The sequence below is a fragment of the Plectropomus leopardus genome, chromosome 18, assembly GCF_026936395.1.
Source record: "Plectropomus leopardus strain MGB_pleo_1.0 chromosome 18, ASM2693639v1, whole genome shotgun sequence".
Classification (NCBI taxonomy): Eukaryota; Metazoa; Chordata; class Actinopteri; order Perciformes; family Serranidae; genus Plectropomus; species Plectropomus leopardus.
The window spans coordinates 1,297,205-1,314,477 of NC_142193.1; the positions used below are offsets into that span (position 1 = coordinate 1,297,205).

The 17,273-nt window shown below is 40.4% G+C and overlaps 1 protein-coding gene across 2 annotated transcripts in view; it reads right to left on the bottom strand.

The window, feature by feature from the left end:
* Positions 1-17,273, bottom strand: part of abcc1 (ATP binding cassette subfamily C member 1 (ABCC1 blood group)) — a 57,510-nt gene that overhangs the window by 14,323 nt on the left and 25,914 nt on the right. The window contains exons 9-22 of one of the 2 annotated variants that reach the window (XM_088069177.1): positions 16,447-16,624; positions 15,088-15,249; positions 13,483-13,575; positions 12,919-13,122; positions 11,903-12,049; positions 10,556-10,643; positions 10,325-10,394; positions 8,959-9,085; positions 6,754-6,930; positions 6,096-6,263; positions 5,265-5,439; positions 4,983-5,043; positions 3,045-3,159; positions 2,752-2,959 (exon numbers count right to left, since the gene is read on the bottom strand). In XM_088069177.1, the coding sequence (XP_087925303.1) occupies positions 2,752-2,959; positions 3,045-3,159; positions 4,983-5,043; positions 5,265-5,439; positions 6,096-6,263; positions 6,754-6,930; positions 8,959-9,085; positions 10,325-10,394; positions 10,556-10,643; positions 11,903-12,049; positions 12,919-13,122; positions 13,483-13,575; positions 15,088-15,249; positions 16,447-16,624 (1,973 nt within the window). Of the gene's footprint in view, positions 1-2,751; positions 2,960-3,044; positions 3,163-4,982; positions 5,044-5,264; positions 5,440-6,095; positions 6,264-6,753; positions 6,931-8,958; positions 9,086-10,324; positions 10,395-10,555; positions 10,644-11,902; positions 12,050-12,918; positions 13,123-13,482; positions 13,576-15,087; positions 15,250-16,446; positions 16,625-17,273 lie in introns of both variants that reach the window. The other variant, XM_042505863.2, reaches the window with a different exon arrangement.

A 17,273-nucleotide genomic window follows, 5' to 3' on the forward strand; every position in this document is an offset into this window, starting at 1 on the left:
ACTATCTGGACCTGAAATAATACACAAGTTTCATCCATAATGCTGTGTCTGAAAAAAATGTCAAGTGAACTCAGTGATGGACACAAATGAGCTGTGTGTCAGATCCAAGTCAACAATAAATCCTCTTTTTTAATTTGAATTGTAAACAAGCCTGTAAACAGTAACTCAGTTGTCTGCTGGGCTGCGTTGCCAGTCATAGCTCTCCCTGTGGCTTGTGCAGTGTTATTGGCTGATTTAAAGTGTACTTGTTGTCAGGAAAATCAAAGGCTGATTGGCCTCCACCTCTTTTTATAATTCCCTATTCACTAATCTTTTGGTTTCAGGATGTCCTCCAGTCATTTTAAGTTAGGCTAACATCAGAGTGTAGTTACAAGTCATTGCTGTTGAAGTCAATGTTTATAGACTTTGTGCCGTTTAAAAAAGTATTTTACCAATATAAAGACAATCCTCACATAAAACTAGGCCAGAAGACACAAATACTCTTGAAACTGGTTCATGACCAGAGTTATGACAGTTCCTGTAACATTATATGTTGTCTGTGTGAGATGACAGAATAGAGAAAGTTATGAAAGATGAACTATGTAAGTAATAGTGTTTGGTGCATTGCAGAGCTGGTTTCAATTTTGATTTAAGTTTTGGTTAGGATGGGGGTTCGCAATAGCAGGAATTCTTATATACTGATTTATTGATAGAATCGTGTGTATTTTCTGTTTGTTAGCCGGCTGTGGCTCACAGGTAGAGCGGGTCATCCTCTGATCGGTTTCAGTCTGACTTTGAGAGACAGAGTTGGGCTGGTGTGTCTCTTGATCAGCTCTATACTCTTTATGTCCAACACGAAAATACCGAAGTGCAGCCTGTAGTTCGAGCAACAACCATGAATGTATTAAATGTACTGTATTTGTATGGAGCTTTTCTGGTCTTTTTGACCACCCAAAGCACTTTCACACCACTTGTCACATTCACACACTGGTGGCCGAGGCTACCATACAAGGTGCCCACTGCTACCCAGTAATCATTCAAATGCACATTCTCACCCCGAAGATGCAGCATCGGGAGCAATTTGGGGTTCAGTATCTTGCCAAGGATACTTCCACATGTTGACTAGAGGACCCGGGGATCAAACCACTGACCTTCCGATTAGAGGACAACCTGCCTGGGGGCTTTTTTGGGGCGGCTGAGAGCCAGCAAAACACCACCAAATGACTTAAATTACACCATTTAGCAGCGTATCGCCAGTGGGGCAAGGGGGTATATTGGCTAGGCTGGTTAGATGGTGGAAAGTTTACAACACTTTATCTACTCACATAGTCACAATACGAGCTGGCAGATACAACTGGCTGAAAATCGATGAATATCCCTTTAACAACTCCAATGTAATATCAGTGGTTTTTACATACACACCAAAGTTCCACTATTGTTCTGAAGATGACAGTACTCTGAATCTGCTGCTCATGTACACAGCATATTCTGATTGTATATTCCGAATAATATAAAAAAGTGATATGCCGGTTTATTCAGGTTTTAAGAGCATTCTTTGGATATGTATGCAGCGCATTCAAATATGCACAGCTGCATGTGGTCAGGAGTACAAGTGTCAATAGGGTCAATAGCCATGTAAACATCTTAGTAAAAATATTGTCTTTTTCAGAATACAGGGAAAAACTGGAATATTTTGTGCCTGTAAGCATGGTTTTTCTGAGTCAGGATCTTGTCAGGACAGATGGCTGGGTGTGTGTCCAGTTTGTAGAAATGGCAAAGAAACCATCAAATGTTATATAGAGGTTTTCTACTCTTTAACCACTTTTCTAACAAAAGTAGCATGTGTACGTGTTTTCTTCAATGCGGGTGAGCACGCTCAGTGTGTCCTTTCCCATTGCCAGCGGAGCAGACCTGTGGACACGACTGCAGCAGACGAGTATGCCTTTAAGTGTGTGTGAGGGTTGTTTTGGTGTGTCATGTTTGACATCATGGACAGATCGGATTGCTTAGGAGGAGGTGGATGGTGTTTACTGGTGGCGCGTCATTGCATCTTGATGGTTAAGGGGCTAAAATGAGTACATTCAAACAGGTGTTGTGTTTCCATTAATGCCTATCAGAGCTGGAGGCTCTACATACCAGGACAAAAGAGTAGATACATTTAACTTAATTAGTTGGAAATCAGCAGAGTCAGTGAAAAAAAGTTCAGTGATGGCTGTCAGAATTATAATTTGTGAGATCATCACACAGCCTAAAATTCTGAGCCTAAACCCGACCAAGCTTGAAACCCCCAGCCCTCGCCACCTCTAATGCCTGGGACACACCAGCTGTGTGCCTGTGCACAAATACATGTCTCCAGCAGAAAATGGACCAGCTTGGTGGATTGACCCTCCACACTGTACATACAATATGAGGTGTTCATGAGGCCAGTGTAGGTTGTTAGTACCAAGATGTTTTATGTGCAAATCTGCACACAGATTTTCTGACATTTGACTGAATGAATAAGACTCAAAGTGTTTTACAACACAGGCACCACTCAACTACACACACGTCCAAACACTGGAGACTGAGAATATCCCCCATTCATCGGATAAACATTCTGGCACACTTACACACCTATGGCATATCTAGCCCAAGGACATGTCTACATGTACACTGCAGATCGCAACAATGGGAATCTTTTGTTCCCTCAAGCTTCTTGGCAAAATGTCTACTTTTGTTGTTGTTTTTCTTCTGTACAGTGTATCTGCTTGTTACCCCCTTACCCCTCCTCACCCTGGAACAGGCCTAAAGCACCGTATACCCCGAGTCTCATCTGTCTGTTGGGCTGCGTGCCGTTCACCACGGGGTCATCAGTCCACAGACTCAGCCAGTAGTTGGAGAACAAGGAGAGCAGATGATGGGTGATGAAGAGCAGCAGACTGGTGCATGACAGAAACACTCCGATAGCTTTCATATAAGCCCAGAACACCGACAACTTGACCTGAGGAGGGACAGGAGAGCAGGGGGTATAAGGCTGAGGACAGGCCCATCACTTACTGCACAGAGATACAGGAACATCTACCCACCCGTCCTGTGCTGGCCTTGTCAGCCTCTGTCAGCTTGCCCACCTCGGGGGGCTTGGTCTTCTTGCTGAGGACCTTGTCCTCCTCACCCTTCTCGGACACAATGCTGTCACCTGGACTGCTGTTTACACATGGAGCAGTACAAGCAAACACATGAGCTTCAGAAACACAAGATAGAGCTTAGTGAAAAAAAAGAGGTATAAGTCTGGTGATAATAAGCGGATCATTTAAGAGAATTTGTGGCATTCACCAACTTTCTTGTACTTAAATTTTCACTGATTAAACTTTCCATTTCAGCAGTCTCTTGGAAACTCGCTGACAGCTGCCTCAGGGTCTGTCCAACATCATCCACATTACAACACAGACAGTCGAACACCACATGTACCGTAGGATTAATTATTCTCTCGTCTAATATCTTCACTCGACACCCTCTCCATACTAGTTACAGGTGGCTCTGTTTTAGAAGGATGTGTGTCTGACTTCTAAGAGCCTAAATCATCCCTTCTTTATTTCTGTCACAGTACAGCTCTGCTCTGATGACACCTAGCTGGTTTCTGACAGCAGGACCTGAAGCTCCATTGTGTTAGTCCTTTGAAACTTGTGCAAACTGGCTGAATTTCTTTTGAAAACATGGGAAGAAGGCAAAGAGAAACTTGAGAAGAAATGACCCAAAATGAACAAGAAATTAGCCCAAAAAAGTACAAGAAGATTACCTGAAAATTAACACAAATAAGAAAGTAAAAAATAAACAAACACAGAAATGACCTGAAAAAGTGCTTGAAATTTATAAGAATTTTCTGTAAAAGTATTTAAAATACGTTATCATGGGAATTGTAAATATAGTTATAGTCTTATTCCCCCTAGCTTTTTCTCCTTTTAAAAAATACATTTGTCTAAATCTACTAATTTCTTGCTATTTGTGGAAAATTTCTTATCAAGCTGCTCATTTTTTAAAAGAAATCAAATCAATTTATGCAGGGTTCAAAGGTTTAAACACTTGTGAAAGGTGTCTGAAAGCAGCACAAGTGATGTGAAGTCAAGGGGATAAAGTTGTTTTTTTAAATAGGAGGTATAGATTGCCCTAGGGATGATGGTTTTCGATAGGCCGACGAGTAAATTAGCTTTGCCCTGGTTCCCTCATCGAAACATCTATGGGATTTTTCCGTTGGATTTTGGATCATGGCAGAAAATAAATTCTGTGGTGAACAAACGTTTATGATACTTACATAAATGAACATCACTTTCAGGATTTTTGAAGTCTTCGTGCAATAGCAAGACGTAAATAGCTAAGATTAGACTATAAGGGCAATACAGCATGGTCACATGACTGAACATTACCCCCACAACAAGGCTGTGAAGTCATGTTCACTGTGGTGACGATCTGTAGTCTCACTGAGCTACTTGTTAGCAACCACACAGTGGGGTGTTAACTGATGGATTTTATGTCATAGAACAAAACCTGAAAGTCTCTTCAACCTGTGTTAACCTCAGACCTTATCTCAGGCTTCTAACCAAAAAAACGCCAATATAAAACAATCTGGTAGGAACTGCTTCATCCTGTCAATATGGACCTCATAAGTGTTTTGAAATGCAAAATAATGACATTGAAAACATGTAATTAAAAAATGCAATGAATTGCAATTAACTTTGGAAATTCTGCAATTAATTACGATGAACAGAACATAAAACATATCCACCTACTACAATCAACTATGAACAAACACTATCACACAGCAGTGAAAATTTGCCTTATACAGTAATTATTAAAATACTACTACTACTACTACTGCTACTGCTACTACTACTACTACTACTACTACTACTAATAATAATAATAATAATAAAAATAATAATAATAATAACTGCTGTCAGACAACAGAGGTCTAGACTGTTGTATGAAACTGTGGTGTAGCTTATCTCTCTGTGTCCAGTTGTACTTACCCAGCAGGAGCAGGTGCAATGCTGTTCTCTGTTCCTTTGGTTCCAGTCTTTGGCATAGATTCTGAATGTTGGAAGGAAACAAAAAATTTGGCATAAGGACTGATCCCTCAACAGTATCTGGAGCCATTGCAGCTAACAACTGAGATCCAAAACACTGTTAATAATTATTCTCAGCAGTTGAGCTCTTCTTGATGTGTCCAGGAAAACTACTTACAAATGCTCTGGATTTAAATGTTACGTGAATGTGTGTGTGAGGTGCTGTGTGTGTGCAGCATGTCTCACCGTTGTTGTCAGTGTGGTCGACTGCAGTGTATGTCCGCTGAAACTCAGCAAAGGCTCCCTCTTTGGCCATGAGCTGCTGGTAGGAGCCCATCTCTGAGATCTCTCCCTCCACCATGACCAGAATCAGGTCGGTCTGCGGCAGGTAGCTCAGTCCATGAGTCACCAGCACACGAGTCTGCACACAGCCACACACACAGTCAGCATGTGTGTGTGGTAAAGGTAATACCTGAACCATCCTAAAGTCACCAAATCATTACTGTATTCATTCCTAGTCAGCACTATTAGAATCTTTAAAAAAACTTTTCATACTTCTGTATTACCATACGTACGTAGATTTCCCAAACCAGACTGAAACTATCTGTCATAATGACTTTTTTTTACCTCTACCTTTATCTGATTCCTTCAGTATTGTTACTGCTGACACTGAGATAGCGCGCTGTCTGTCCATCACTTTGGTCCAGCCTGAAATTATTCCAAAACTGATGGATTGTCAAGAAATTCTTAACTGACATTCAAGGTGCCTAGAGGGATGAATCCTTATAGAGTTTTCCTCTAGTGTCACAGACAGGTTGATATTTCTTCTTTCATTGGAATATTTTGAAAACTATTGGATGTATCACTATAAAATTTGAAAAAAACACCTGCAAGACCACAAGGATACTAAATACAGACCCAACCTAAGGCCTACCCAATCATATATTCACAATTACACTATTATTAATGCACAAACTGAAGGATTACAGTTCACAAATAAATTGTTAAATTTATGAATTTTATCAGACAGTGAACCTTCATGTAGTGCTTTGGGTCTGAGCATGAGATCACACACACCTTGTCCTTCAGCAGTCCCTGTGGGCCGATGACATGATCAAAGATATGTTTTCCTACTTGAGCATCAACAGCAGACAGCGGGTCATCCAGCAGGTAGACAACACGGTCACAGTAAACAGCCCTGGCCAGGCTCACCCTCTGCTTCTGACCTCCGGAGAGATTCACCCCCTGTACACACAGACACACAGACAGACAGACAGAGATAAAGGCAAAAATAGAAATAAGGCATTTCATTTACAGACTGTTGTGCCTTGTGTGATGTGTGTGTATGTTTTAAAACTCTTTAGAGCAGGCATGTCAAACCGGTCCACAGGGGGGCCGGTGTGGCTGCAGGTTTTGTTTCCAACCAAGTAGCAGCACACCAGACTTGACTCATTTAATCAACTGATCTCCGTCTTCAGACAGTTGATTGGTCAAACAGTGTGCTCTTGGTTGGTTGGCACAAAAACCTGCAGCCACACCGGCCCCCCTGTGGACCAGTTTGACATGCCTGCTTTAGAGTCAGCATTTTTTAATAGACAATTCATGAGAGACTCTAGATTTGCACCACTCTGCAGATAAAGGACCTGTGTACTCATGAGTTAACAAGAGCCCTGAGGCAAAATGGGATTGTGATAATGGGCTTTATAAATAAAATTGAACAGAATAATTGAATAACCTTCTCTCCAATCTCTGTCTCGTCTCCAGCAGGGAGGATCTCGAGGTCAGGCTGAAGGGCACATGCCTCCACCACCCGCTGATACCAGGCCTCTCTCCTCTCCTGACCAAATATTATGTTGTCTCTCAGCGTGGAGTTCTGGATCCAGGCCTGCTGGGGAACGTAGGCCACAGAACCCTGCAGGGCCACACACACCAGCACACACATTTTACATTTCAAGGCATTCTGATGATTAGCAGTCAGACAATCCTGTGAGGGTGAATCACTCTACTCTGATGTTTGCAGTTTTTAGACAGAAATGATCCCAGCCAGATGCATGAATGGAAAAAAAAACATTTTTCTGCACCCCTGACTCGGTCCTCAACCATCACCAGCAGCTTGTCAACTAACCCTGTGAGCTGGCCAAACTACCACATTAACCTGTTGGCTGCTGTCCAGTTCCAATCAGTGTTAGTTTCAACAACATTACACTCAACTAAATCAAAATGTACTTCAGTCTTTATCAACAATTTAGGGCAGTCAGCATTAATGCCTTTACTGCGATCATTTAAGGTCCATAATTAATGTGTTGTATTGGGCTGAGTTCTAAAGCTGGCGTGATGATACTGGTATCATGTGGAACCAGAAGACCTGTGGAATCCAGCCGTACCAAACATGTCGTGTTAGCTTCTCAGGAAGAAATAACTGACTCCAAACTCCAAACTCCTAACTCCAAAGTTAGTTTAAATTTTGCTGATGAAAAAACAGCATGGCCAACAATAAAATAAGCCTTAATCGCTATGCAATTAACATCCGTAATTAACATGGTCATTTTTAAAAAAAATTGCGTTCATCACCAGCCAACATTCCTGTTTTCAAGAGGCTGTACTGGGCTGAGTTTTAAAGCCAGAGTGATACTTGTGATACATGATACTTGTGTCACATGAAACTTTAACACTTATGATACAAACCATAATGCTCCAAAGTTAAAAAATACTGTTTGACAGATCTACTACAGATAAAAACTAATTTAAAAAAAAGCTGACAAATTAACTAAACTAATCACTCTTTTAATTCAAAGTCTCATTCAATGGCCTGCATGCATCGGCACACTTGTTTGGTTACATTATAACCCTGGTTCTCTGGGTGAAAACACTATCTTTCCACACAATTATACATTGCATATGTACAGGGACTGAGCCACTGGGGCAGCTGACATGGTTGTCCCTAAGACACACCTCTGTCCATGCACACGTTTAAAAGGCCAAGGTGTGCTTGATTTTGCTGATTAACATTGATTGGATCAGTTCTCGAGTGGCTTTGCCCTGGAGAGAGAGCCTCTTCACTCACAGAACTAAGGTCACAATGTAACTTAACATTCTCTATCATATCAATACTATCTCGCCACACAGTTTCATATTCCATGTGTACGGGAACCCTGCCTCACCACAAGAAGACCAAGGAGACCGAGCAGATGCAGCTCCTCATATACTCCCCAAGGGGTAGGGCAAAGGGACTGCAACGCTATTTATTGATTCAGGTGAAATTCCAGGCAGCCAGCAAAAAAACAGGACCAAATGTTGAGATGGCCAACCTTTTACCAATTGGCATAAGGCTCAGAGTGCCTTACAGAAGTGTTACCTCTCGCTTTAAACATGCAGTGGTACATCCCATTATTTAAAAGCCTGACCTTAAAGCAGCCACTCTTAATCATGTCTGGCCTATTTCTGAGTTGCCAATTAAAGTAGAAAAAATGTGTATTCTCAACTCTAGAGCTTTTTAGAAAATAAAATATTATGGAGATTCATTAGTCAGGTTTCAGGGCATTCAAAGTCTACAATGATCTACTGCTGTCTCTTGACTCTGGTAAATGTGTAATAATAATTCTATTAGGCCTTAGCTTCTCCTTCAATACAGCTGAATATTATCACCCTGAATCGTCTCGAGAGCAGCACTGGAAGTCAGGGTGGAGCCCTCCAGTAGTTCAGCTCCTTCCTAACAGATCCATCTCTTTCCTCATCTGCTCCTGTCACCTGTGCTGTACCTCAAGGCTCCACTTTGAGCCCCTTCTTATTTGCCTTTTATAGTCTTCTGGGACTTGTGCCTTGGAAATCTTTAGAATGAATTAACTCCCTGTTGGAAAAGCAGCAGACAGACAGGGGCAAGTGTGCACTGCTGCTGTGAGCAAGCCTCTGTATGTCTGTGTGAGAGAGCCAGAGCAGACACCTTGACAGCCACAGTTCCTTCTAGTTTATCCATCTCTCCAAGCAGGGCAGAGAGCAGCGAGGACTTTCCCGAGCCCACGTGTCCCACCACGGCCACCAGAGAGCCTTCTGGGATACATACATTCAACCTGCAGACACACAGTGTGATTCAACTCAGTTTATTTCAGAAATAAGCAGGTTGATTTAATTTTTAAAAAAATCACATGCTGAGAAATGAATATGTATTGTTTGTATGTTTATTAATAGTACGCTGTTAACTTTTTGTAACTATGCTACTTTGTGTGACACTTGAAAGAAACACATCAGCAGAAAAAATAGAAGCAACAGAAATGCTTTCTTATGGTAAGTTGACAACATGTAAAAGGACAATATGGTACCTGACTAGTGCTTTTGGAAATTTTGTTCTAAAATAACCAGCTCTGGAAGATATCCACTTGATTTGACTCACTCAAACTGCTAAAGCATCGTTTCACCCTTGGCTGAGATTTCAACAGCAAATTTTTCCCTCTATTACTTTAAACAGAGATGTCAATATAGACTAGTGGAATAATACCAGTGACTTGTAACTCTTTCATTGGACAAGGGATGTCAAGGTTTAGCTGATGAGAATATTTTTGACTGGTTACACATGTTGGTTAATAGTTACTCTTCAATTTAGTAATACGAACACCATGCTGTACCACGTTGCTACAGTTGGTAACCTATGACAACTGAGGAGTCTCTAATGCAGATGTTAATCATGTCAATCCCTGCCCATTAACTGCGGTCAAACTGTCAAACTAGGCAGCCCTGCTTAAATATGAATCAAAACTATTTCTTATCTCAGATGTTTTCAGGGCCATATTTTAGTGTACTGTTTAGCTGTAAAATGAAAATGTTTGCTTCATCTGGTAGGCGGTGCTTCGTTTTGGCTTGACTAAAATATGTTTGACTAAAGTATGTTTGACAGCAGCCAAGGCTAGCATGCCAGTCAAGTCTGGGGGGTGGGCAGTGGGCACTTTTATGTTTCTGCATGTTAGTTTGGCTAATCAGAAATAAAATAAAAGACATTATAACACAAACTTCAAAATGGATAGCCCTTCAAAATGCTGAGCTAAAGCTCACTGAGTGAATGGAGTGATGGACTAAGAGGGAAGCTCCTTTTGTATTTCAAATAACTGCGTTTTTTTGTGTTTTTTTTCTTCAAATTAATTGGTTATTAACTGGTAAATGGCGTGCTTTTAAAAGCAAAAATAACAAAAAGCAATATATCCCTAAAAGAAACAAAAAAGTGAGCTTATCTATTGAATGAAGTAGTGTGTATGTTGCACATTGTTTTTTGTTGATGTCAATGCTCATTTATGTGAATGGGGGACGATGACACATACCTCTTCAGTGTTGGTGATTCAGCTCTGGACCAGCTGAAAACTCCATCCACTATGGAGATACTGTGTGGGGCTGAGAGAAGGCAGAAGAGGAATATCAGTACAGTGAGTATGAAATACTTCCATCTGCAAACACAGGAAACTGGATCTACACATCATGTGGAAATACACATTTATGAGAGGAGAGAGGGCACAACAAAGCAACAGAAGGAAAAGTAGAATATAATAACTCACAGCCTGCTGCTGTTTTGTGCTCCACACTGTCCTCCTGCAGTTCCTCATGAGACAGAAACACTCGCAGCCGTTTCAGGGACACACTGGCCTAAAGATTGACACAGAGGGAGGAAAACACAACGGGCAAAGCACCGGGGACCAGATAAATGAAACTCTGTGTAGACTCATGACTAAAACAGTATGCACATAACAACAGATATGTGTGTAGGCATTCTTTTCTTTAGATCAATACAGCCACATGTACCCCATGTTCTGTTTAATGAATATAAATAATTGTAGAACACAGTGCATGTGCACAAGTGTGTTAGGAACTTACAAAACATGAAGGTATGTGTGTTTTGTGTACTTGTCATTGTTTGGTATGTTGACAGAGTCCTTCCCACTTGCTTAGTTTTAGGAGAATCTGAGTGTCAGGAGGTAAAGAGAAGATGAAGACCGTGCAGATGCTCCACCTGAGAGAGTCAGTGTGCTTACATGAATAGAAAAAGTCAAATTATTGTGTTAGTCTGATAAAAATCATGTCTACACCTAATTCAGACTTGAACTGGCCTAGGTGTTCTGCACATGCTCCTAGTTGCTGCTCTGGGACTGTTTGTTATTTATGAGGGGGGAAGAAGTGCTGCAAAATGGGTAAGGCAATAAATAAAAAAAGTAAGCGCAAAGGGTGGACTTGTATTCTTTATTTTGGTTTACGTAAGGGACATACAACTTTAAATGGTAGTATATTGTGCTTATCTTGAATAAGGAGTCACACCCCAGTTACCCCATCCTCTGATAAATTAAGTACAGTCCCTTAAGGGGTTTGGATCAGCTTTTAGGTAAGGGTAGCAGATATTGACGGGCAAACAGTCTTCAGCACAACACTGGCACAATAGCTAAACAATGTCCTGCTATGGACAGGGCTGCAGCAAAACATATTTTAGCCACCTAAAAAGTCAATATCAGTGTAAATGTTCACTATATTTACATATTGTCTCCTCTTTAACTTCCACAGTAGCTGGATTTCGGGAGTCCTCTGTGTGATAATTCAGCTAAGAAGCAAAGCATTCCAGTAATGGCTAACCAGGAAATACTAGATTAGATCACTGGGAATGTTACATGTAGAGATCCAGATATTATCAGCTCTATCTCTATCTTCCTGTGTGAACAGCCTCATTTTACGTTTATTTTATGATATTTATATCTTCACTACAGAATTTTATGACCCAGGTCAAACACTGGACTTCTTCCATACCTTTCTCTTCTAACCAACTGAGAATCAAACATGATATGCAATGCTAGAGAGTGGAACAATGGAGACAAGTGTGTGTGACTGAGTGCTGAGTGTGTGAGAGTGTGCACACTAACCTGTACCATACTACTGATGACCATTGGCAACATGTTGAGAGGAAAACGCAGAATGTTGAAGAGTGCCAGCGACACAAAGGCCTTCTGGGCATCGAGCACATTATTTTCATCAATCAGTACATACACGGCAAAAGTGGACAGGGCAACCTGTTTAGTGAGCCGGCAGAAGGGACAGAGACCACAAGGAAAGAAATACATCTTCATGAGATTTTAGTCCTTTTCACTGTATCATATCATTCTGATCATATATGCTTTTATATGCTGAAAATGAGAAGTGCAGCTTGTTTTGAATTTTAGACACGGTAAGATTTGTGATTGTGTTATTCTTTTATCTTGTCCAGTCTTTAAATATGTTAGTACTTGCTTGGTGTATGTTTTGAATGAATGTGGACAGGTTTCCATCACAGATTTGCATAAAATTTAAGCAATATTTTGAAAATGTCTATAAAACATGACTATGTTTCTGCTCAAAACATCAGCAGCTTTATTTCTATTGCAGCTACTACACAAGCTGTCATTATTCCCAATCCAAGGCCATGTAGGCGTGTTATGGAGCCATAATGGAACGGCGAGCACCTTATACGTGGGAGCAACCACGTACGAGGGATTTCAGGGAGGTGATAGTCCATGATTTCACAAAGGAATTGTCAATTCAAAACTTCCAGATAATCCGCTCAACTTTTGAAGAATTATGTGATGCAATAACAGCTCTTGTAGCTCCTGCTGCATCATGAGGGAGCCAGTTCCTACTGACAAGCACATAGCCATAGCATCATGTGAAAAGCCAAAAAAGTGTTTTCATTGCAGTTTTGCAAAATATGGCTTTTCAAATCACCTTAAATACCATCTCCTTTGTATGTGAGAAGTTTTTGTCAAATTGACTTGTTCTCATTAGGCGTATTTTATATTTGCAATTTCAATTTGCGCCGTTTGAGGTTTAATGGGAACCTGCCTACTGATGCCATGTCCTTCACCTGATATTGTGGTGCATGTGTGAGCGGCTGTGCTGTACTCACCAGGAAAGGTGCACAGACCCAGGTGAAAGTGGACATTGCACCCAGGTAGGCAGCCTTCTTCAGGACCTGCAGCTCACTCTCACGGATTTCTGACACCTTGTCCTTGAAGGCCAGCTCCCACGCATACAGTTTCAGCACCTTGATGCCATTCAGCATCTCATTCATCAGCCTAATGCGATTATCCTTACTCTTCATCTGAGCCACCTGCTCAACACACATGCAAAAAGTATGTTAGTTTAAGACTGAAATATAAGCTACACAATACTAAAAACTGACACAAGGTAAACTGTAGATCCTCAGTGCTCAAAACTTGGTTAAACAGGACCCTAATGAGTGTTACAGAAGTGTATGATTGAAAATTGTGTTATAGTGCTTGTTTTGATATGACCATACTGTCACTGATCACATGGCCTAACATCATGCAAAGGTCTCTGAACCATCTAAACATTAGTAAGACTGCTTAAGGTCAAGTCTGAAAACGCTTGGCATTTTGCATGGCGTCAAGAGAGGAAAGTGAAGATGTGTGACATTGTGTGTGTGTGTCTGTGTGAGGAGAAGTCCCACCTGATAGGTTTTGGTTTTCATGGCGATGACAGCATTAACAGGAACCATCAGAACCATCACAGCCACTCCAGCCAGCACAGACGGACCGAGGTTCTACAAACCAACAGATAAGTAGAATTACATCTTTGTGGCTGTATGTCTCCACGCACCAGTCAAGTTACAGTTTACATTCATGTCTGTGAAAACATGAATGCTTTACACACATCTTCCCCCCGGCAGCACAGAAGATGTCAGCACAGTTTGGAGGTGAACCCCAAGAACAGGAACAAAGATTTTGATGTCACAGTGAAGTTGACCTTTTGGATACAAAATGTCATCAGATTATCTTTATATCCTATTAGACATTTGTGCCCACAAATCCGATAATAAAGTGGTGGTAAAACCAGACGGCTGTTTGCATCAGGTACTGAAAACTATAAGCAGACTATGACATGACAGTTAGGAGAAACCATGCTGTTGGCCAAGTTGAAACATACAGGTATAATGGGACAGTAATAGATTCCAAACTGACCTTAAAAAAATTGTGAGGCAGTGTATAAAAAAGTGTCAGCATTTGTTTTGTCTCAGAAAACTGTCTAATTTTCATACTGATAAAACACTGATGACCCTCTTTTATTGGGCTTTTATTAAATTTATTTTGTCGTGATTAATATCTACCATACACAAGTATACTTTGAAAATACATTTAAAAGACTTTAGTCTGACACTCTCTTATATCTAAAGACACTGTCTGAAGCCAGAAAGGTTTTAGACACAGAATCAGATTTTGCAAAGACCAGGGAACTTCCAGGGTCACTATCTGCAAGATTGTTTGCTTCAAAAAGGAAAAAAAGAGGACAGAAACTGTTGCAGCCCTTAAAATGCATAGTAAGTATGCTATATGCTGTAGCTAGCTAGCTAGCTAACGACTGTCGCCATCCCAAATAGGCTATTTGCAAGCTCAGTCATTTGCCACTTATGAATCACATCTAGAATGTTCTATGACTGTTGATATAGTACATCAGTAAGCATTATGCGTGTTTATGAGTTTATTCTTAAAGCATTATGATTCACTGCGAATGCCTTCATAATGCATTACAGATGTGGTCTTCAAAGAAAATGTTACCGAGTTCATATATTTTGATAGCATTTTTATGATAGACTATACTTGTTTTAATGTATTTTGTTTAAATGTCCCTTAAATTTGTATTGCTGTGATGTCTTTTAAGGAGTTCTGAATTCCCTGTTTGCACTGAAGAGTAGAGTAGAGGAGCAAAAAGATGTTTTGGTACAGGTATTGTTTGGTGCTCGCTGCCATCTCACCACAACACAATTAAATCACTGTGTCTAAACATTAAGCTGTACAGACTGTTTTCATTGTGTTGTGGTGCTTTTTTTCTAGTAGCTTCATTTTCAGAACTAACTGCTTCATAATACCACACTACCACACCAAAACAGCAGTTTACTGCTGGTCAAACAGAAGACATAACCCTGTTACTGCAGGCTACATTTACAAGAGAGCTTATGTTGACTGGCCAAAATCTGCTCATGCGAGACTATTGAGGCTGATATTAGTTATCATAATAAACTTATAACAGACCGTTAATAACTGGTCTGTGAACGTACCTGCCAGAGAAAGTAGAGGGCGAGCCCCACCTGCAGAGGGGCGGACCATATCATGTTGATGTAAGTGATGAGGTCCATGAAGCGCTGAGCATCTACTGACATCAGGTTGACTATCTCTCCCACAGTGGAGGTGCGGCGGGCTGCGTTGCTTATAACCAAGGCCTGAATGAGCAGATCCAAGAAGGGTCAAGTCCCATCAAAGGTCTGACTGTAGAGTCACAGCCAAAGCATGCACGCAACTGACTAGGAGAATAATTACAGCATGTTTTATGTTACTGGAAGTTTTAATCAACTTTGAATTTTTTTAAAACCCTTGAAACCTGAGCAAATTGGTCTGATTTCTCACAAAAACATAGGAAGAAAACAATGAGCAATGTAAGAAGAAAAAGACACAAAAAATGAGTAAAAAGTACAAGAAAAAGAGCCTTCTCCATCGTGGCATATTCCCTCTGAAACTCACTCCCCAAAAATATTCAAGACTGTACTGACCCATCCACGTTCAAATCACTGCTCAAGACTCATCTTTTTAAACAAGCTTTAAAGTGTGACTGTGAAGTGTGCATTTTTTATATGCTTGTGCTTTGTTGCTATGTTTTCTGTCTTTTTTTGTTTTTTTTGTTGTTGTTTGAAATGCTCTTTCTATTGTACAATGTCTTGAGTGAGTGTGTGAAAAGCGTTTTATAAACAAAATGTATTATTATTATTATTATAAAATTACTTAGACAGCTGGGATTGGCTCCAGCTCCCCCAAGACCCTTACAAGGACAAGCAGTTATGGAAACTGAATGAATGAATAAAATTACTTAAAATAGTAAAATAAATAAAACAATAATAAGAAGAAAGTAAAACAACACACAAACAAGGAAATTACCTGGAAGAGGTGCTTTAAATGTATTATAATTCTGCATCATAATTTAAAATATGTAAGTATGAAAATTATATTGTTTTTTCCCCCTAAATATTTTTCTCTAGCCTTTTTTAAAACAGTTTTGTAAATCTACTTATTTCTTGCAATTTGTGCAACTTTTTTACCAAGTTGCTCATTGCCTTTTTTTCCCATGTTTTTGAAAGATTGCATCAATTTTCTCAAATCTTAAATACCTGAAAAATGCATCTGAAAGCTGCACAAGAACAGTGATGTCGCTCCAGGTTTCAAAGGGTTAAACTATAAATATCTTGATGGCTATATCAGTCAAGTAAAATCCTATTCCAGGGTTCATACAGAGGGAGGAGTGAGCACCTCCTGGAGTTACACACTTCACTGCTTGTTATTCAGTCTGTGCTTCCACATCTTTCTTTATTGTATTTCCACAGTCTTTACGATAAGTATTTCTAAAATGACTCTAAATTGTCCTGTACCTTTCTGTAGACAGCTCCGATGATGGCAGTGCGCAGACGCATGCCTGACACAAAGCAGACATGAAAGTACCTCTGCAGGATGAGTGACTGCACGCTGGTACATATGAAGAGCAGAGCAGTGTAGAAGTATCCGTGCCAGGAGGGAGCGCTGGCATTGTTGACGAAGCGGATCAGCAGCCTTGATGGGATCATTGAAGAAAAAGCCAACATCAGGGTCTGGTTTCAAGTAACTCAAGTTTATACTCAAAGATCTCATATATACATAACAGACACAGTCACATCACTTGACAGGTCACGCATGGAAATGTAGTAGTTCCTGCGCCTACAAAATGTGCACAGTAACGGTAGCGCTGCATAATGCAGGTGGAATATCTGGTGGGACGTGGCAGCTTACAGCTGGTATAGTCTCTCTAGGGGATATCTAGTTTTATGTTTTTGTTGCTGTTGTTGTCTTTCTTTCTTTCTTTCTCCTTTTTTTTGTGTATAGTCGTCTTATGGTGGGTCGCCTGGAAGAATGATTGCTGCCCTGGTAACTACTAAGAATACAAACAACAAACTGATGTTCATCTGCTCTTTCGAACCTGTCCAGAGAGTTCTGAGCTTTGTTGCAGGTTGAGGAAAACATTTTATACAACTTTTAAATGTTGTATTCCTTGTTATATATGTGTGTCTCTGCTCTCATCCAGTTTGTTGTTGTGCTGTGGTTTTATGTATCAGCTCTGTGCTGATTGTCACCGCTCTTTTATTTTGCTTTATTGTGCATCTGTTTTTTAATGTCAAGCACTTTAGGATTTTTATCTGTGGAAGTGCTATATGAATAAACTTTA